At 37.7% G+C, this 21871-nt stretch overlaps 1 protein-coding gene across 1 annotated transcript; it reads right to left on the bottom strand.

Moving 5' to 3' along the window:
- Positions 1-930: 930 nt before the first annotated feature.
- On the bottom strand, positions 931-21608 carry LOC146146615 (cubilin-like). The gene is made up of 17 exons (XM_083386453.1): positions 21397-21608; positions 19869-19990; positions 18971-19063; positions 16826-16955; positions 16155-16279; positions 14773-14880; positions 13554-13686; positions 12676-12800; positions 11133-11240; positions 9903-10035; positions 9025-9149; positions 7494-7589; positions 6326-6458; positions 5468-5592; positions 4042-4149; positions 2865-2997; positions 931-2228 (listed from the first exon to the last, which is right to left on the bottom strand). The coding sequence occupies exons 1-17, from the start codon at positions 21449-21451 to the stop codon at positions 1960-1962; spliced, it is 2121 nt and encodes a 706-aa protein (XP_083242579.1). The 5' UTR covers positions 21452-21608; the 3' UTR covers positions 931-1959.
- Between the last annotated feature and the right edge of the window lie 263 nt (positions 21609-21871).

Genomic DNA, 21871 nt, shown 5'->3' with positions numbered 1-21871 from the left:
AAATATCCGAAAGTCAAGGTAATACATACCAAGAAAAACAGAAAAAAACAAAAATATTTTTCCCAATGATGGAACTCAGTCTGTTTACACCGGCTTAATTATAAAAAGTAATTACTTGCTTATTGAAACCGAAAACAAATTTCGACGAAATCGCACATTTCACAAAAATCCTTGATCCGTCTCTGGCGTTCACATGCCATTAAATCATAAATAAAAGTCGTCAGTTAATATTAGGGCTGCGGAGTCGAAGTCGATTTATTTTGCTGGACTCGTGACTCGAAAACGCTATCTGAGCCCGACGTGCTCAACACCGAATTCGAATAACCACCACATTTTAGTAAGGTATAAATAAGTGTAATACAGAGTATAAATTCGTTGCCGGACTCGGCAGTCAGACTCGGTTTGTTTTTAATGGACTCCGCAGCCCTGGTTAGTAGTGAATAAATATTTAAAAACAAGACAATAAAACATACTTAAATAAACGAGACAATAGACTAATGTAATAGTGGTTTTAGGTTGTATTTTTACCTGGGAACATTTAAAAAACGGTAACAAATATAGGCGCGTTCGTTAACTCGGCCACCAGCCACAGCAAGGTCTAACTAAGTTGTTTGGGCTCCGGAAAACAAAATTAAAATAAATTAAAAACACCTTGAATAAAGTCTGTAGGCCTACACACTTTACATTGAAATAATTAAGCACAGCTGTGTCAAAATCTGTAGTTTTTAAGAACATTCTTGTACATTGTGTGTTTGAGAAAATATCATTTCAAGTCCAGGTGTAACGACTTTTTAGTTATGTTGAGAAACTTATGGTAGTATCCTATATTCGTTTAATAAGTAACAAAACTTAAGTCGCTAAGTGAGTTCTATCCGGGTAATTATAAATTCTATTCTGTCCTTAGGAATAATCAAACACCACAAATGTATCTCTTCAGTATATATTGGTTTAAGTGTAAAGATGAGCGTTAATAACTATCACAAACAAGAGTTAGCATTAATATCGGCATTACACAAATCTACTTACAATATTATTGTCAAATCATAACATTTTACTGCAATAACCACGAATCAAAACTGGCCTATTAGAACCGAATCGTTCTCAAATATATAGCACAAAGCAACACAAGCAAAGTCATCACGCTCATAATTCTATTTCTGGCCAAGTTGGTAATTTAGAAACACAAAAGTCCATCAGTCATTCAAAGACCTGCAGACGAGGCCAGCAGGAAATTGCTAAGTAAACAGTACACGGGACTGGGCGCCCAATTATCTCGCCTGAGTGACCATCGCTTCGGGCAGCGAATTTCGCTCGCACGCACAGGGTACATTAACATTCTATGCTCTAAATGACCGAAATAAAGTCTTGGTAATGTACACCTGAAAAAGATAGAAAGGAACAGATAATAACTACATTGATTTCGAAATGCAAAAACGCTTTCGCCCTCCTAAACCTAATTTAATAAATTCGCAAATAATTCCTAGTATTGACTCAAGCTCAAATAAACATTTTGGCAAAGTCATAGTTACGGTTTGTAGCAACATAAGTACGCTACACCAGGTCAAGTAATTTTCATAAAAAAATATGTTAAATTTAATAAAATTCGCAAACTCGTCCAACCATGAGTGATATTTTGATTTGCAAACTACATAAACGTAACATAAACGTAACATAAACGTAACATATCAAAAACAAAAAAAGCAAGCTGTTTCACAGGTCGAAATTTGTGGGAAAAAAACAACGACAAATTATTAAATTGAAACAACCCAATGACTTAAGTCCAAGTCAAGTCATTTGTAAGTAGACTAAAGTCAAGTCAATGACAATACTGGGGATGTTTAGGCAAAACTTGCATTCTATATATAATTAATTGAAAGGCTGACAAAAAATACTTTTTGGTTTAATCAATTGAACATTACACGACGAACATCTTAACGTTTTCCTCGGTTGTCCGGCGCCTCACTCCATTGCGACATAATTGCGCAAGAAAGCGACGAGTAGAAAAATCACCATGGCAACCGCGTTGCAGCGCAGTTTGCACCCGGATCCTCCGGTTCCGGATCCTCCGGTTCCGGATCCTCCGGTTCCGGATCCTCCAGTTCCGGATCCTCCAGTTCCGGATCCTCCGGTTACGGATCCTCCGGTTACGGATCCTCCGGTTACGGATCCTCCGGTTACGGATCCTCCGGTTGCGGATCCTCCGGTTACGGATCCTCCGGTTACGGATCCTATGAAAACAAAAGAAGGCGAAAATATTAACGCTAAAAATAAGATTTTTATCCTGAACTATATGACACACCTTGTCTTTTTTAAGTCCACAGGAAAATAGCCATTATATAATTTAGTGGTCATCTTTTTCATTTCTTCCAAAAAGGCGACTTTCGTATTTTTTAACGACCTTTCACCGTGATAACAAAATACAACATATTGTGAAAAGAATGGCCTTTTTAAAAATTGTGAAAGAATAGCCGCCATTTGATGTCAGTTTCCAAACTGTGTGCCTCGAGAGATTACCAAGTGTGCCGCAAAACTTTTTGTAATTTCGGAAAAAAGTGTATTTGTATTACCAATAGGCATACGCGCAAACATTTTAGACTTGAATACGCACTACTTATTACAAATTAATCATATTGAGACATTTACATATAGTTTATCGTGTGTTAAGGGCTATTGTCAAATGTGCCGCGAAATATTTTATAATAAATATATATTTTTAGAAATCTTTAGTGTGCCTCGAGCCAAAAAAGTTTGGGAACCACTGATTTAAACTATGAGTATTTTAGGATCATGTTTTAAATGGATGATAGGCCTAAATTTTTACTTTGTAGTTTTAATGTCCGATACTTGACATTCTATTCTGATACCCGATATTTTGCTCCATTTTATGCGGAAACCACTATCCTGGATCGCAGAGTCGGAGTAGAAAATCACTTTCATTGTTCGACCGGTAGAGAAAAGAGTAGGTGGCACTGAAGAGCCGCAGAATGTTCCCAAAACCTGTTTTTTGTCAACACAGTCGCTACAGGCGTCAGTGAACAGTCCATGCACATATAAGTCTACAAACACTGTGCTCTAGCCCTTCTCAAGTCGCTTTTTGATCAACGATAACGGCTTACGTATCATAGTAGACCATAAGTCTTCGACAGACTAGCCGAATCTTTCTTTTAGGATAGAAGCAAGGCAAGGCTAGGCAAATGGCCAGCCTGCAGTGAGGTTCGAACCCATGACCTCGGTCATGCTGCGACCGTCGCTATGCCAACTTAGCTACCCAGGCTCAAAGAGGAGCGAGTCGAGAAACAGATGTTACGTCAATGCGTGCTACATTCTGTTAGTACAAGCAACCTCATATTCAAGGGAATTTTTAGCACCGATACCACCGGAAGCCTTCCACAGATTAACCTTGATCGAATGATTTCGTTATAGTTGATAAAAAAACGACTCTGTCACCCCTGGCCTATGGTGTTTACTCACTATACAGAAGTTTCTCACAGATATGGGCACTTATTTTTGGCTATAGCCTTAATATTTAAAGCGTAATTAAACCGGATGAATGACTAGTTCAGTGGTTTACAAAGTGAGCCACTTGGCTCCCTTAAGGATAAATTTTTAAATTTTGGGAGGAAATTTATTCCAGGGAGGAATTGGGGAGGAAAAATGGATAAAAAAAGAAATTATTTAATCGGTTAAAACCAATAAAAAGCTTATTTAACTGTAATGATTAATGGTGTGAAAAGTCAATTAGGCTCATAGTCTAAGACCAAGTCTATTGTTTATTCACAGTTCCAGCCATTTAAGAAATTTACACCACTGTAGGCATTTCACGTAGGTTTAAAATTGATACCCACGTAATACGTTTAAACAAACAGAACTTTCAGACGATTAATTTGTCCAAATTACATTATAGTAATAATAGAATACCTTTTTTTTCTGGGGACGAATTAATAGTATTTGGGCTTGTAAGGAAGGAATTTGAAAAAAAGTTTTAGAACCACTAGACTAGTTACTAAAGTTATTGGATCTCCAAACTGTCAGTAGCCTTACCGTGGTCTCTCCGTCGTAAACTGTCACATTGTCGCGATTTGTAATCGAAGAAAAAAGCGAAGAGCATCCCGACTCAAACGACCAGTTGAGGAACTCCAGCTGTATCACCTGGAAAAACATGAAAGGTAGAAATGCATTACGGTGACATTACCAAGGGGGTGTGGCAAACTTGCAAAAACCACACCTACCAATTTGTTTCAAAACGCGGCACTAGCCTGTTTTTGATTAAAATTCATCAAACTACATCTATATTTTTATGTTTAGTGTGATTCAAAATTTTATTTACCTTTTTTCTGTCGATAAATACTAAAAGATTAATACTCACAACTGTATTCAGAGTATTACCTCCACCATAAAAAATGTTGAAATGCTTACATTCTGCCGATGCGCAGTCCAACTCTGGCCCTATACCACAAGCAGGGCTGCGGAGTCGGTTTGTTTTGCTGGAGTCGGACTCGGCACTCGAGTAAGACCTTATAAAACTACCCGAGTCCGACATGCGCATGCGCGGTACCAAATTTAAAAACTGATTTTGCCGCCAAATGAAAATTGTAAAGGTGGATTATTATATGGTGGAATATTTTCTAACCAAGTATGTTGAGTGAATGAATTATTTGACACCCCTATGGGTGGATTGCTGAATATCCACGTTATTTTAGTAAAGTAAATTGGTGAAATAGAGGCTGTAGATTCAGGGCCGGACTCGGGTTTATTTTTTTGGCCGGATTCGGACTCGGGTTATTTTAACCGACTCCGCATCCCTGACCACAAGTAGCAGCACCAGCTCCTCAAGGCTGACTGATTGTCCTACGACTTGGTTTGATCATTATTTTCCACTGACATGTTCAAAATTCCGGGCCTACTTTTTGGTCAAAAGGAAGAATAAGGCCACTTTTTCCTTACCCTTTACATTTTACTTTCTTTTAGTTCGTAAAAAAAGAAAGATTTACTTTTTTCGTCGCCGCTAGGATTTTAGCCCGCGGGCCGGATCCGGTCCGTAGAGTTAATTCTACCGACCAGTAGCTTGTTTTTCTAATTAAGATTAAGCTTAGTTGAAATGTTGTCGGTGCAATATAAGGCAACATAGCAGTGCGGTACAGTAGCTTCGAAGTTAAGTAGTTGAGTAGGTTTATGTCCCGCACCTCAAACAAGAAATAGGATTTTTTAAGCGCGATTTTGGACCAAGTCACTAGGAAGCGCGCGTACGTATAGAAATGCGTAGTTGGCGGAGTTTAGAAGTGTTCACGTTGCTTGACCCCCGCCCGACGCTTTACGATGTTTTAAAATAGCGTGAGAAAATTTTCATTTTACAATGTAGCCTTAAAAATGCTGAAAAATACGCTGCAGTTATCCAGTGCTTTATAAAAAAATGATTGGTTTACCCTGGTATAAACCTAAGCGGACTTATGACAAATAATGGACTCACAGATCCCACTGCTGCCTCGATTCTCCAGACGCAGTGGGAATTGGCAGGGTAGGAGCCTGGATAATTTGGTGATCGGAGATATCCGCTAGTCGATCCTCTCAACACTGTGTTTCCGCAAGTTGTATCTGCAATTGGAAAGTCGTTTCACGAGTAGAAAAAAGGTCGTCTTACAAACGGAAAATAAATTGAACATGGGCTAAATGAGAATATCAGACTTCAGCTAAGATTAAAATTCAAAAAGGTTAAGTACTGTAATGTTGTTTTTTGGTAGACAAAGGGCAATAAAAGATTGGGAATGTGTGAAAAAAACGAGAATAAATACCTATTGGTTGGCCTATTAGCATCTTCTATAACGGAATAAGTCCTAAATCCGTCGGAATAACAAAAACATTAAAAAAAGCTTTAAAAATAATTAATTTTTTTTTTCTACCGCGTTCTTGGCTGTATTTAGACTAAGATTTAGTATTAGTGCACGACGCAAAACTATAACCTCAGGTTTAGTAAGGTTTCTTATTTTAGACGTCCTTTTATGACGTAACTTTGTGACGTCATTATTAAAATGTTATTGCGTTTCTGTAAGAAAGTTGTTTACTTTCAACCTGGGGATCGCTATCAGGTTTAAAACAATTTAATTCTTTTAAAAGATTTCGCTGCTACAAAATTTCAATTTAGGTCTATTTTTAGGAATATGGATTTGCGTATATCTTTTCTAGGAATGTAGCTATGGGCAGTGTTTATTATAGAAATACAAAGCCGTATACTTTAAACTATGAGTATTTTAGGATCATGTTTTAAATGTAGGCCTAAATTGTTACTTTGTAGTTTTAATGTCCGATACTTGACATTCTATTCTGATACCCGATATTTCGCTCCATTTTATGCGGAAACCACTATCGTGGTTCGTAGAGTCGGAGTAGAAAATCACTTCCATTGTTCGACCGGTAGATGAAAGAGTAGGTGGCACTAAAAAGCCGCAGAATGTTCCCAAAACCTGTTTTTCGTCAACACAGTCACTACAGGCGTTTGATCAACGATAACGGCTTACGTATCATAGTAAACCATAAGTATTCGACAGACCAGCCGAATCTTTATTTTAAGATACAAGCAAAGCAAGGCTAGGCAAATAGCCAGCCTATAGTGAGGTTCGAACCCATGACCTCGGTCATCCTGGGACCGTCGCTATGCCAACTGAGCTACCCAGGCTCAAAGAGGACCGAGTCGAGAAACAGATGTTACGTCAATGCGTGCTACATTCTGTTAGTACAAGCAACCTCATATTCAAAGGAATTTTTAGCACCGATACCACCGGAAGCCTTCCACAGATTAACCTTGATCGACTGATTTCGTTATAGTTGATCAAAACACAACTCTGTCACATTGTTTGTAACGTATGTGAATTAAAATATTTTCAGGTGGTCTGCGAAAGACCCCTGGCCTATGGTGTTTGCTCACTATACAGAAGTTTCTCACTGATATAAGCACTTATTTTTGGCTATAGCCTTGATATTTAAAGCGTAATTAAACCGGATGAATGACTAGTTCAGTGGTTTACAAAGTGAGCCACTTGGCTCCCTTAAGGATAAATTTTTAAATTTTTGAAGGAAATTTATTCCAGGGAGGAATTGGGGAGGAAAAATGGATAAAAAAAGAAATTATTTAATCGGTTAAAACCAATATAAAGCTTATTTAACTGTAATGATTAATGGTGTGAAAAGTCAATTAGGCTCATAGTCTAAGACCAAGTCTATTGTTTATTCACAGTTCCAGCCATTTAAGAAATTTACACCACTGCAGGCATTTCACGTAGGTTTAAAATTAATACCGACGTAATACGTTTAAACAAACAGAACTTTCAGACGATTAGCGCGTCCAAATTACATTATAGTAATAATAGAATACCTTGTGTTTTTCTGGGGACGAATTAATAGTATTTGGGCTTGTAAGGAAGGAATTCGAAAAAAAGTTTTAGAACCACTAGACTATAGTTACTAAAGTTATTGGATCTCCAAACTGTCAGTAGCCTTACCGTGGTCTCTCCGTCGTAAACTGTCACATTGTCGCTATTTGTAAACAAATAGCATGCCGACTCCAACGACCAGCTGAGGAACTCCAGCTGTATCACCTGGAAAAACATGAAAGGCAGAAATACATTACGGTGACATTACCAAGGGGGTGTGGCAAACGTGCAAAAACCACACCTACCAATTTGTTTCAAAACGCGGCACTAGCCTGTTTTTTATTAAAATTCATCAAACTACATCTATATTTTTATGTTTAGGGTGATTCAAAATTTTATTTACCTTTTTTCTGTCGGTAAATACTAAAAGATTAATACTCACATCCATATTGTAAGAAAAATTTATACACAGATCTTTACTGTAATAAAAATTAATACTCACAACTGTATTCAGAGTATTACCTCCACCATAAAAAATGTTGAAATGTTTACATTCTGCCGATGCGCAGTCCAACTCTGGCCCTATACCACAAGCAGGGCTGCGGAGTCGGAGTCGAGGAGTCGGTTTGTTTTGCTGGAGTCGGACTCGGCACTCGAGTAAGACCTTATAAAACTACCCGAGTCCGACATGCGCATGCGCGGTATCAAATTTAAAAACTGATTTTGCCGCCAATTGAAAATTGTAAAGGTGGATTATTATATGGTGGAATATTTTCTAACCAAGTATTTTGAGTGAATGAACTATTTGACACCCTTCTGGGTGGATTGCTGAATATCCACGTTATTTTAGTAAAGTAAATTGGTGGAATAGCCTACAGACTGTAGAGTCAGGGCCGGATTTAGGACTCGACAAATCACAGATTTGACCGGAGTCGGACTCGGGTTTATTTTTTTGGCCGGAGTCGGACTCGGGTTATTTTAACCGACTCCGCATCCCTGACCACAAGTAGCAGCACCAGCTCCTCAAGGCTGACTGATTGTCCTACGACTTGGTTTGATCATTATTTTCCACTGACATGTTCAAAATTCCGGGCCTACTTTTTGGTCAAAAGGAAGGATAAGGCCACTTTTTCCTTACCCTTTACATTTTACTTTCTTTTAGTTCGTAAAAAAAGAAAGATTTAATTTTTTCGTCGCCGCTAGGATTTTAGCCCGCGGGCCGGATCCGGTCCGCAGAGTTAATTCTACCGACCAATAGCTTGGTTTTCTAATTAAGATTAAGCTCAGTTGAAATGTTGTCGTTGCAATATAAGGCAACATAGCAGTGCGGTACAGTAGCTTCGAAGTTAAGTAGTTGAGTAGGTTTATGTCCCTCACCTCAAACAAGAAATATAATTTTTTAAGCGCGATTTTGGACCAATCCACTAGGAAGCGCGCGTACGTATAGAAATGCGTGGTTGGCGGAGTTTAGAAGTGTTCACGTTGCTTGCCCCCCGCCCGACGCTTAACGACGTTTTAAAATAGCGTGAGAAAATTTTCATTTTACAATGTAGCCTTAAAAATGCTGAAAAATACGCTACAGTTATCCAGTGCTTTATAAAAAATGATCGGTTTACCCTGGTATTAACCTAAGCGGACTTATGATAAATAATGGACTCACAGATCCCACTGCTGCCTCGATTCTCCAGACGCAGTTGGAATTGGCAGGGTAGAAGCCGGGATAATTTGGTGATTGGAGATATCCGCTAGTCGATCCTCTCAACACTGCATTTCCGCAAGTTGTAACTGCAATTGAAAAGTCGTTTCACGAGTAAAAAAAAAGGTCGTCTTACAAACGGAAAATAAATTAAACATGGGTTAAATGAGAATATCAGACTTCAGCTAAGATTAAAATTCAAAAAGGTTAAGTACTGTAATGTTGTTTTTTGGTAGACAAAGGGCAATAAAAGATTGGGAATGTGGGAAAAAAACGGGAATAAATACCTATTGGTAGGCCTATTAGTATCTTCTATAACGGAATAAGTCCTAAATCCGTCGGAATAACAAAAACATTAAAAAAAGCTTTAAAAATAATTAAATTTTTTTTCTACCGCGTTCTTGACTGTATTTAGACTAAGATTTAGTATTAGTGCACGACGCAAAACGATAACCTCAGGTTTAGTAAGGTTTCTTATTTTTGACGTCCTTTTATGACGTAACTTTGTGACGTCATTATTAAAAGTTATTGCGTTTCTGTAAGAAAGTTGTTTACTTTCAACTTGGGGATCGCTATCAGGTTTAAAACAATTTAACTCTTCTAAAAGATTTCGCTGCTACAAAATTTCAATTTAGGTCTATTTTTAGGAATATGGATTTGCGTATATCTTTTCTAGGAATATGGCTATATGTCATTGGGCAGTGTTTATTATAGAAATACAAAGCCGTATACTTTAAACTATGAGTATTTTAGGATCATGTTTTAAATGGGCGATAGGCCTATAGGCCTAAATTGTTACTTTGTAGTTTGAATATCCGATACTTGACATTCTATTCTGATACCCGATATTTCGCTCCATTTTATGCGGAAACCACTTTCGTGGTTCGTAGAGTCGGAGTAGAAAATCACTTTCATTGTTCGACCGGTAGAGGAAAGAGTAGGTGGCACTGAAGAGCCGCAGAATGTTCCCAAAACCTGTTTTTCGTCAACACAGTCACTACAGGCGTCAGTGAACAGTCCATGCACATATAAGTCTACAAACACTGTGCTCTAGCCCTTCTCAAGTCGTTTTTTGATCAACGATAACGGCTTACGTATCATAGTAAACCTTAAGTCTTCGACAGACCAGCCGAATCTTTATTTTGAGATACAAGCAAGGCAAGGCTAGGCAAATAGCTAGCCTGCAGTGAGGTTCAAGCTCACAACCTCGGTCATCCTGGGACCGTCGCTATGCCAACTGAGCTACCCAGGCTCAAAGAGGACCGAGTCGAGAAACAGATGTTACGTCAATGCGTGCTACATTCTGTTAGTACAAGCAACCTCATATTCAAGGGAATTTTTAGCTTCGATACCACCGGAAGCCTTCCACAGATTAACCTTGATCGACTGATTTCGTTATAGTTGATCAAACACAACTCTGTCACATTGTGTGTAACGTATGGGAATTAAAATATTTTCAGGTGGTCTGCGAAAGACCCCTGGCCTATGGTGTTTACTCACTATACAGAAGTTTCTCACCGATATGGGCACTTATTTTTGGCTATAGCCTTGATATTTAAAGCGTAATTAAACCGGATGAATGACTAGTTCAGTGGTTTACAAAGTGAGCCACTTGGCTCCCTTGAGGAGGAATTTTTAAATTTTTGGAGGAAATTTATTCCAGGGAGGAATTGGGGAGGGAAAATGGATAAAAAATGAAATTATTTAAACGGTTAAAACCAATAAAAAGCTTATTTAACTGTAATGATTAATGTTGTGAAAAGTCAATTAGGCTCATAGTCTAAGACCAAGTCTATTGTTTATTCACAGTTCCAGCCATTTAAGAAATTTACACCACTGCAGGCATTTCACGTAGGTTTAAAATTAATACCCACGTAATACGTTTAAACAAACAGAACTTTCAGACGATTAGCGCGTCCAAATTACATTATAGTAATAATAGAATACCTTGTGTTTTTCTGGGGACGAATTAATAGTATTTGGGCTTGTAAGGAAGGAATTCGAAAAAAAGTTTTAGAACCATTAGACTAGTTACTAAAGTTATTGGATCTCCAAACTGTCAGTAGCCTTACCGTGGTCTCTCCGTCGTAAACTGTCACATTGTCGCTATTTGTAAACCAAGAAAGAAGCGAAGAGCATCCCGAATCCAACGACCAGTTGAGGAACTCCAGCTGTATCACCTGGAAAAACATGAAAGGCAGAAATGCATTACGGTGACATTACCAAGGGGTTGTGGCAAACGTGCAAAAACCACACCTACCAATTTGTTTCAAAACGCGGCACTAGCCTGTTTTTTATTAAAATTCATCAAACTACATCTATATTTTTATGTTTAGGGAGATTCAAAATTTTATTTACCTTTTTTCTGTCGGTAAATACTAAAAGATTAATACTGACATCTATATTGTAAGAAAAATTTATACACAGATCTTTACTGTAATAAAAATTAATACTCACAACTGTATTCAGAGTATTACCTCCACCATAAAAAATGTTGAAATGTTTACATTCTGCCGATGCGCAGTCCAACTCTGGCCCTATACCACAAGCAGGGCTGCGGAGTCGGACTCGAGGAGTCGGTTTGTTTTGCTGGAGTCGGACTCGGCACTCGAGTAAGACCTTATAAAACTAACCGAGTCCGACATGCGCATGCGCGGTACCAAATTTTAAAACTGATTTTGCCGCCAAATGAAAATTGTAAAGGTTGATTATTATATGGTGGAATATTTTCTAACCAAGTATTTTGAGTGAATGAATTATTTGACACCCCTATGGGTGGATTGCTGAATATCCACGTTATTTTAGTAAAGTAAATTGGTGGAATAGCCTACAGGCTGTAGAGTCAGGGCCGGACTCAGGACTCGACAAATCACACATTTGGCCGGAGTCGGACTCGGGTTTATTTTTTTGGCCAGAGTCGGACTCGGGTTATTTTAACCGACTCCGCATCCCTGACCACAAGTAGCAGCACCAGCTCCTCAAGGCTGACTGATTGTCCTACGACTTGGTTTGATCATTATTTTCCACTGACATGTTCAAAATTCCGGGCCTACTTTTTGGTCAAAAGGAAGAATAAGGCCACTTTTTCCTTACCCTTTACATTTTACTTTCTTTTAGTTCGTCAAAAAAGAAAGATTTAATTTTTTCGTCGCCGCTAGGATTTTAGCCCGCGGGCCGGATCCGGTCCGCAAAGTTAATTCTACCGACCAGTAGCTTGGTTTTCTAATTAAGATTAAGCTTAGTTGAAATGTTGTCGTTGCAATATAAGGCAACATAGCAGTGCGGTGCAGTAGCTTCGAAGTTAAGTAGTTGAGTAGGTTTATGTCCCGCACCTCAAACAAGAAATAGGATTATTTAAGCGCGATTTTGCACCAATCCACTAGGAAGCGCGCGTACGTATAGAAATGCGTGGTTGGCGAAGTTTAGAAGTGTTCACGTTGCTTGACCCCCGCCCGACGCTTAACGACGTTTTAAAATAGCGTGAGAAAGTTTTCGTTTTACAATGTAGCCTTAAAAATGCTGAAAAATACGCTACAGTTATCCAGTGCTTTATAAAAAATGATTGGTTTACCCTGGTATAAACCTAAGCGGACTTATGATAAATAATGGACTCACAGATCCCATTGCTGCCTCGATTCTCCAGACGCAGTGGGAATTGGCAGGGTAGGAGCCTGGATAATTTGGTGATTGGAGATATCCGCTAGTCGATCCTCCCAAAACTGCATTTCCGCAAGTTGGAACTGCAATTGGAAAGTCGTTTCACGAGTAGAAAAAAGGTCGTCTTACAAACGGAAAATAAATTGAACATGAGCTAAATGAGAATATCAGACTTCAGCTAAGATTAAAATTCAAAAAGGTTAAGTACTGTAATGTTGTTTTTTGGTAGACAAAGGGCAATAAAAGATTGGGAATGTGGGAAAAAAACGGGAATAAATACCTATTGGTTGGCCTATTAGTATCTTCTATAACGGAATAAGTCCTAAATCCGTCGGAATAACAAAAACATTAAAAAAAGCTTTAAAAATAATTACTTTTTTTTTCTACCGCGTTCTTGACTATATTTAGACTAAGATTTAGTATTAGTGCACGACGCAAAACGATAACCTCAGGTTTAGTAAGGTTTCTTATTTTTGACGTCCTTTTATGACGTAACTTTGTGACCTCATTATTAAAATGTTATTGCGTTTCTGTAAGAAAGTTGTTTACTTTCAACCTGGGGATCGCTATCAGGTTTAAAACAATTTAACTCTTCTAAAAGATTTCGCTGCTACAAAATTTCAATTTAGGTCTATTTTTAGGAATATGGATTTGCGTATATCTTTTCTAGGAATATGGCTATATGTCATTGGGCAGTGTTTATTATAGAAATACAAAGCCGTATACTTTAAACTATGAGTATTTTAGGATCATGTTTTAAATGGGCGATAGGCCTATAGGCCTAAATTGTTACTTTGTAGTTTTAATGTCCGATACTTGACATTCTATTCTGATACCCGATATTTCGCTCCATTTTATGCGGAAACCACTTTCGTGGTTCGTAGAGTCGGAGTAGAAAATCACTTTCATTGTTCGACCGGTAGAGGAAAGAGTAGGTGGCACTGAAGAGCCGCAGAATGTTCCCAAAACCTGTTTTTTGTCAACACAGTCACTACAGGCGTCAGTGAACAGTCCATGCACATATAAGTCTACAAACACTGTGCTCTAGCCCTTCTCAAGTCGTTTTTTGATCAACGATAACGGCTTACGTATCATAGTAAACCTTAAGTCTTCGACAGACCAGCCGAATCTTTATTTTGAGATACAAGCAAGGCAAGGCTAGGCAAATAGCTAGCCTGCAGTGAGGTTCAAGCTCACAACCTCGGTCATCCTGGGACCGTCGCTATGCCAACTGAGCTACCCAGGCTCAAAGAGGACCGAGTCGAGAAACAGATGTTACGTCAATGTGTGCTACATTCTGTTAGTACAAGCAACCTCATATTCAAGGGAATTTTTAGCACCGATACCACCGGAAGCCTTCCACAGATTAACCTTGATCGACTGATTTCGTTATGGTTGATCAAAAAACGACTCTGTCACATTGTTCGTAACGTATGTGAATTAAAATATTTTGAAAGACCCCTGGCCTATGGTGTTTGCTCACTATACAGAAGTTTCTCACTGATATAAGCACTTATTTTTGGCTATAGCCTTGATATTTAAAGCGTAATTAAACCGGATGAATGACTAGTTCAGTGGTTTACAAAGTAAGCCACTTGGCTCCGTTAAGGAGGAATTTTTTAATTTTGGGAGGAAATTTATTCCAGGGAGGAATTGGGGAGGAAAAATGGATAAAAAAATAAATTATTTAAACGGTTAAAACCAATAAAAAGCTTATTTAACTGTAATGATTAATGTTGTGAAAAGTCAATTAGGCTCATAGTCTAAGACCAAGTCTATTGTTTATTCACAGTTCCAGCCATTTAAGAAATTTACACCACTGCAGGCATTTCACGTAGGTTTAAAATTAATACCCACGTAATACGTTTAAACAAACAGAACTTTCAGACGATTAGCGCGTCCAAATTACATTATAGTAATAATAGAATACCTTGTGTTTTTCTGGGGACGAATTAATAGTATTTGGGCTTGTAAGGAAGGAATTCGAAAAAAAGTTTTAGAACCACTAGACTAGTTACTAAAGTTATTGGATCTCCAAACTGTCAGTAGCCTTACCGTGGTCTCTCCGTCGTAAACTGTCACATTGTCGCTATTTGTAAACCAAGAAAGAAGCGAAGAGCATCCCGAATCCAACGACCAGTTGAGGAACTCCAGCTGTATCACCTGGAAAAACATGAAAGGCAGAAATAGATTACGGTGACATTACCAAGGGGTTGTGGCAAACGTGCAAAAACCACACCTACCAATTTGTTTCAAAACGCGGCACTAGCCTGTTTTTGATTAAAATTCATCAAACTACATCTATATTTTTATGTTTAGGGTGATTCAAAATTTTATTTACCTTTTTTCTGTCGGTAAATACTAAAAGATTAATACTGACATCTATATTGTAAGAAAAATTTATACACAGATCTTTACTGTAATAAAAATTAATACTCACAACTGTATTCAGAGTATTACCTCCACCATAAAAAATGTTGAAATGTTTACATTCTGCCGATGCGCAGTCCAACTCTGGCCCTATACCACAAGCAGGGCTGCGGAGTCGGACTCGAGGAGTCGGTTTGTTTTGCTGGAGTCGGACTCGGCACTCGAGTAAGACCTTATAAAACTAACCGAGTCCGACATGCGCATGCGCGGTACCAATTTTAAAACTGATTTTGCCGCCAAATGAAAATTGTAAAGGTGGATTATTATATGGTGGAATATTTTCTAACCAAGTATTGTGAGTGAATGAATTATTTGACACCCCTATGGGTGGATTGCTGAATATCCACGTTATTTTAGTAAAGTAAATTGGTGGAATACAGGCTGTAGAGTCAGGGCCGGACTCGGGACTCGACAAATCACTCATTTGACCGGAGTCGCACTCGGGTGTTTTTTTTTGGCCGGAGTCGGACTTTTTTCCTTACCCTTTACATTTTACTTTCTTTTAGTTCGTAAAAAAAGAAAGATTTAAATTTTTCGTCGCCGCATTAGCATTTTACCCCGCGGGCCGCATCCGGTCCGCAGAGTTAATTTTACCGACCAGTAGCTTGGTTTTCTAATTAAGATTAAGCTAAGTTGAAATGTTGTCGTTGCAATATAAGGCAACATAGCAGTGCGGTACAGTAGCTACGAAGTTAAGTAGTTGAGTAGGTTTATGTCCCGCACCTCAAACAAGAAATAGGATTTTTTAAGCGCGATTTTGGACCAAGCCACTAGGAGGCGCGCGTACGTATAGAAATGCGTGGTTGGCGGAGTTTAGAAGTGTTCACGTTGCTTGACCCCCGCCCGACGCTTTACGACGTTTTAAAATAGCGTGAGAAAATTTTCATTTTACAATGTAGCCTTAAAAATGCTGAAAAATACGCTACAGTTATCCAGTGCTTTATAAAAAAATGTTTGGTTTACCCTGGTATAAACCTAAGCGGACTTATGATAAATAATGGACTCACAGATCCCACTGCTGCCTCGATTCTCCAGACGCAGTTGGAATTGGCAGGGTAGGAGCCTGGATAGCTTGGTGAGTAGAGATATCCGTTAGTCGATCCTCCCAACACTGCATTTCCGCAAGTTGTATCTGCAATTGGAATGGAATTTGTTTCACGATTAGAAAAAGTGTCGTCTTACAAACGGAAAATAAATTGAACATGGGCTAAATGAGAATATCAGACTTCAGCTAAGATTAAAATTCAAAAAGGTTAAGTACTGTAATGTTGTTTTTTGGTAGATAAAGGGCAATAAAAGATTGGGAATGTAAGAAAAAAGCGATTGCTTTCTTTGGCTTTTTACATATTGCGGTTAAATTTGAAACAAAAACTAAAATCAACCAAACTAACGTTACTAAAGTACACTAATAATTTTAATATTTATTGGTTATCAGAATATTTGCCATATGTACATCTATTTTACTGTCATTACAGCAATTGAAGATGCCGCTTTAAGCCAAATATATATTCCGTTCGACAAAATACGATCTTGCATTTTTACTTAAATTAACTTTGAATACATTGTTTATTTCTCTTTAGCGTAATGGTGATCGTCAAGCAGAATTGGTTTCAAATGGTTTCGGATTCTATAAAGATACGCCCTTTTATATAATTCTGTTTGTACGCTAGTTTATAACCTGTTGCTTCATACAAGGCATGAAACCCTTGTCGATTGATTACAGAGTTGGAATTAAACTCAATCTTCATGACCTGGCCAGTTGAGACCTGGGCCGGTACAGGATCTGATCCGCAGAATGTGCCAAGCACCTAAAAATAGATTTGTCTTGCTTTTTTAACTTTGAATCATCGAAAAACTAGGTTACTATGCATAAGCGATCCAAAAAAGAGGTTTGGTAGCGGTAACAAGAACACCCATTTAAGCAGAACACATTGCTTAAACACACAGGTAGCCTAACGAAGAGAGCTTACTAAAAATCAACTTTTGTATAAATTAAAAAAAAAAAAAAAAAAAAAAAAAAAAACGTCCTTCTCGAAAATCGACCTTTTTCAAAAGTCAACCTTATTTCAAATAATAAACTTAAAAACTATCGAACCTTGTTGAAAAAATAAAGAACCCATTGCTTCTAAATGGGACACACAACGTAAAAATATCACTGAAAAAAGAAAAAGAGAAAAACAACTAAAAACTAAATTATATCAAACCAAGGCAAACCTTCAAAATCACAAATTAATTTGCTTATATTTAAAAGGATTAATTGGACTTCACTCCTATAAGCATGTCATTATAATATCTTCTTATTTATTAAGTGTTCTATCAAAATCGTTTGTTATTCACGATTTGCAGCGAGACAGACAATTCTTTTTTTATAAAAGAAAAATTGAATTCAACGTAAATAACCAATATTAATAGACTAGGTTAATCGTTTTTAAATTGACGCATTTGTCTCCCAAAGTTTTCGACGCTATTTGGGACATGCCGCACACCAAGCGCGCTATTTGACTGGTTTATATCACCCGATCCGTTAGAAATCAGTGCATTTCTAAGCAAAAAGGTCTACGACAATCAGGGCATCCAATGGCAGAAAAGTCTAGACTTTTAGACCTTGAGGTCCTGGCAATGCACTGATTTGGACCTTTAGGTAAACTCCCGGCGTAGATAAATTAAAAATATTCATTAAAAGTTCAGAAAAGATAACAAAAAGTATGAGATAGGATTAATAACACTTGACCCACCTAAACCCTAACGCTAACCCGAATCCTAACCCAAATAATGTGCGTTATTTTAATAATTCTTTAAATGCTGGGGAAAAAGCCCAAACTCGGATGGTTTCTCGTCCATTGTATTTAAGATTATTACGTCACAAATTGAGGTATTGGGGCCTGAAGCGTTATAATTATTAAATTATCGCACATTATTTGGGTTAGGGCGCTGGTTAGCGTTTGGGTTTGGTTGGGTCAAGTATTGTTAAACTTAATCTTCTTATGCACATTTGTTAATGCAAATTAGTGCATTGTCCAAGACCTCAAGGTCTAAAAGTCTAGACTTTTCTGCCTTAGGATGCGCTGATTGTCATAGACCTTTTTGCTTAGATATGCACTGATTTCTGACGGATCGGGTGTTTATATTGTATTATGAAACATTGCGCATTTCATGGTAATAAAATTCTACTAATAGATAATATTGTCAAAATGTCAAGAACAGCTTCTCTGGTAATTGCAATTGTTAACCAACGTAGGCGATCGAATAGGTTACCGAAGCGTTGATTAACAATTGCAGTTACCAGAGGAGCTGTTTTTGATTAATATTACTATTCCTGGTAGTAACAGTTTATATATTGATAATATGGCCGTTTACTGAAAAGGGTTTTTCAGACCCTTTACGGCAGGGCTGCTGAGTCGGAGTCGGACTCGGAACTCGGGACTCGACGGAGTCGGTTTGTTTCCCGGAGTCGGACTCGGGACTCGAGTAAGACCGCGTAAAACTACCCGATTCCCGAGTCCGACGTGCGCATGCGCAGTATCAAATTTTAAAACTCTTAAGGCGGCAAAATGTAAGTTGTAAAGTGTAATAGCAAATGGGAATTTTTTTTAAACCATGTAATGCGGGTGGATCAATTATGACACCAATATGAGTGGATTGCAGAAAATCCATCTTTATTTAGTTGCGTAAATGGGTAACTCGGGACTCGACGAAATCTTACATTCGGCCGGAGTCGAACTCGGGTGTATTTTTTTGGTCGGAGTCGGACTCGGGTTGTTTTTAGCCGACTCCGCAGCCCTGCTTTACGGCCCCTACAGTATAAATTTGCTAGTTAGCTTACCGTGGTTAAACCGTCGTAGATTTTAACGTAATCGTGGCAGATTAGACCAGTTAGATTCTCCAAGATGAACGAATCGAATCCGACGGTTACCAACTGTATAACACATTCATAATTAAAAAGATAAAAAATTGCAAACGATCCACCCAAAAATTGTTTCACAGTTATTCGTACATCATTCCATAATTATGTGCAATACTGATGCTTGTAGTAAACACAACGGGTATGAGACTATGGATAATTAGGAAACATTTATACCAACCAACCGAAATGTTTTATTACTTTTTGTTCATATTCCTTATTGTTGAACCCCTTAAATATCATGAAAGCAAGTCAAGTTATCTATGTTTACATGTTTTTCATTCCTAAACTGATAACCGATATTTTTGACAAAAGTTTATTTTGACAAAAGTACTAAATGGCGTCGTAGCTATTTGCAAACTAGCAAAAACATGAAATTAAAACGTTTAAAGAAAAAGAAAATCAGGTTATCTGGCCAAAATTTTCGTTGGCGACCCTGGTGTCGGACGAGTAGGCCTACTAATATAAAAAAATCGGCTCCGATCCGATATTATCGCAAATCCATTCTTTAAATACTATAAATTATAAACCAAAATTAATACCAATGCTTGTTTAGACTGTAATCCTACGCCGAAAAAAGTTTTTACTGCTGGTTTAAGAATATTAAAGCCAACACAGAAGTAGGTAACATCTTGAACGTTTTGAATAACTCTTTATTTATTTTCAACATCTTGAAACGTTCAAAATGCTACCTACTTCTGTATGGGCTTTGATATTCTTATTAGGTCTACGTCTTACTACAACTTCCAACCATTATGCTCCTACAGCTGGTTTATTTTTTAATTAAACGCTACGATACCATTCTTCAAACGAAGTTTACCATTCCGCTTGGTGCAGTTATTGTAAGTGAGCATTGCGTCGACGGGGGATAGTTCAAGGGGTAGTTTGGGCTCTTGTAGGTGCCTGTTAACGATCCTGCATCTGTCGTTGAACAATTTTGACCTGAAACAAATTTTGCACCCGGCGTTTTAACAACAGTAAATGCGATAGATGTAACATTATTTGGCTTTAATCGAACTAATTTCGAAAGTTAACAACCAAGTAGGATGTTTTTTGACCTGTGGTTGCCAGTGGTGAAAGTGAGCCGTAACGGTCCGGAACGAGTGAGCCGTAGCGGTCCGGAACGGTTTTATTAAAATTTATTAAAAAAAAAATCTTTATAACGAATTATCAAATTTTGTTTTATTTCAAATAAAAAATGATTCTACCGCGTTCTTGCCTGTATTTAGTCTAAGATTTAGTATTAGTGCACGACGCTAAACAATAACCTCAGGTTTAGTAAGTTTCTTATTTTAGACGTCCTTTTATGACGTAACTTTGTGACGTCATTATTAAAATGTTATTGCGTTTCTGTAAGAAAGTTTTTCTACTTTGCGCTTCACGTTCGGTTCGGGTTCAAGGATTTTTTCGGAATCCGGTTCAGTTCCGGTTTCGGTTCGGAGTGATTTAAAAGTTCCGGTTCAGCTCCGGTTCGACCATCGTTATTTCAAAATCGGTTCATAAAGTTCCGGTTCGGATATAATATAAGTTGCGTTAAATCTAAAAATGTGGGTCAACAAATTTAGAGAATAATCTTTGAATAGTAAGCCATTCAATTAAAGTTACGTGACGTATTAAAAAAGCAGCAACTCATTATTGAAATATTTTAAAAATAAAAAAAATCAACGTTTTTTAATCAATATTCAAATTTGTTCATAAAGTTTTCAACATGGCATAACTTGAGTCTTTAAAATACAAGTTGTGACGTCACGCTGGAGCGAACAGCTTTTATTAACAGGTTCTGGTTCGGTTAAGGTTCATGTTCTTTCAAATTATTCGGTTCAGTTCCGGTTCGGCTCCTTAAAATCGTTTGAAAAACGGTTCAGGTTCGGTTCGAAACAAAATGACCCAAAACTGGTTTATAAAGTTCCGGTTCGGTTCCGCTTCGACTCCCTGCTATCAGGTTTAAAACATTTTAATTCTTCTAAAAGATTTCGCTGCTACAAGATTTCAATTTAGGTCTATGTTTAGGAATGTAGATTTGCGAAATATGTGTTCTAGGAATATGGCTATATGTCATTGGGCAGTGTTTAGTATAGAAATACAAAGCCGTTTTTAAGGTGAATAAAAGCGGTAAAAGTATTTTCTAAAGCAATAATTACCTATTTGATGTTCACACTTAATTCTTTTTTTGTAGTTTTAATTACAAAAAACAAAGTTGTTTTGTAATTGTGATCATTTTTCAAGGAGGGGTTACTATTTTTCATAAAAACGTTCAAAATCACAAAAGGTTCAATAGTAGTTTCATAGCAGCAGAAGTATTCGCCTTAAAGTTAAATTATTAAAAAAATATCTGTAATTGTTCCTACCTCGGGTGCTTTCCCACAGAAGAATCGTAACCATCAGAAAAGCTACAATCTTCATTCTTCAGCTTTGTTTTAAGGTAAACAATAAAAAAACGAAAAAGCTAGTAAAGTCTGTGTGAAAACAGGTTTTGGGCCCGTGATTTTTTTAATCTTTACAGTTATCTGGCTTATACAAATGACTAACCGCTAACTTAATTAACGCCATTTTTAACTTAACCACCCCTTCTCAAACAAAGCACACCTAAAACTCATTAGTGATCGCAAGCAAACTTTTACGGAAACTGATTTTACTTTTGGTCCAAGGTTTGATTATAACCACATAGGTCATACTCCTGCTGCATTGTATCCATTGCCTTCTTCTCGGCATAGCAAGGTAACGCACCCTCTGGATCCGCCCTATACTCTTTCCGGACTCCAGCCATAAGACAGAGATAAGAACAACACCAACGTCAGAATAAAACACAGTTCGGAATAAGGC

Source organism: Ascidiella aspersa, chromosome 4 (assembly GCF_963924565.1).
Source record: "Ascidiella aspersa chromosome 4, kaAscAspe10.2, whole genome shotgun sequence".
Taxonomy (NCBI): Eukaryota; Metazoa; Chordata; class Ascidiacea; order Phlebobranchia; family Ascidiidae; genus Ascidiella; species Ascidiella aspersa.
This window is presented reverse-complemented; position numbering and strand designations above follow the sequence as displayed.

What these genes read in the sequence shown, in the direction of transcription:
- LOC146146615 (XM_083386453.1), bottom strand. Translation starts at nt 21,451, where the DNA reads ATGAAGATTGTAGCTTTTCTGATGGTTACGATTCTTCTGTGGGAAAGC. An exon ending in TTTACGACGGAGAGACCACG is followed by an intron (nt 13,687 to 14,772) that starts GTAAGGCTACTG and finishes GACAAAAAACAG; the next exon opens with GTTTTGGGAACATTCTGCGG. An exon ending in TTTACGACGGAGAGACCACG is followed by an intron (nt 10,036 to 11,132) that starts GTAAGGCTACTG and finishes GACGAAAAACAG; the next exon opens with GTTTTGGGAACATTCTGCGG.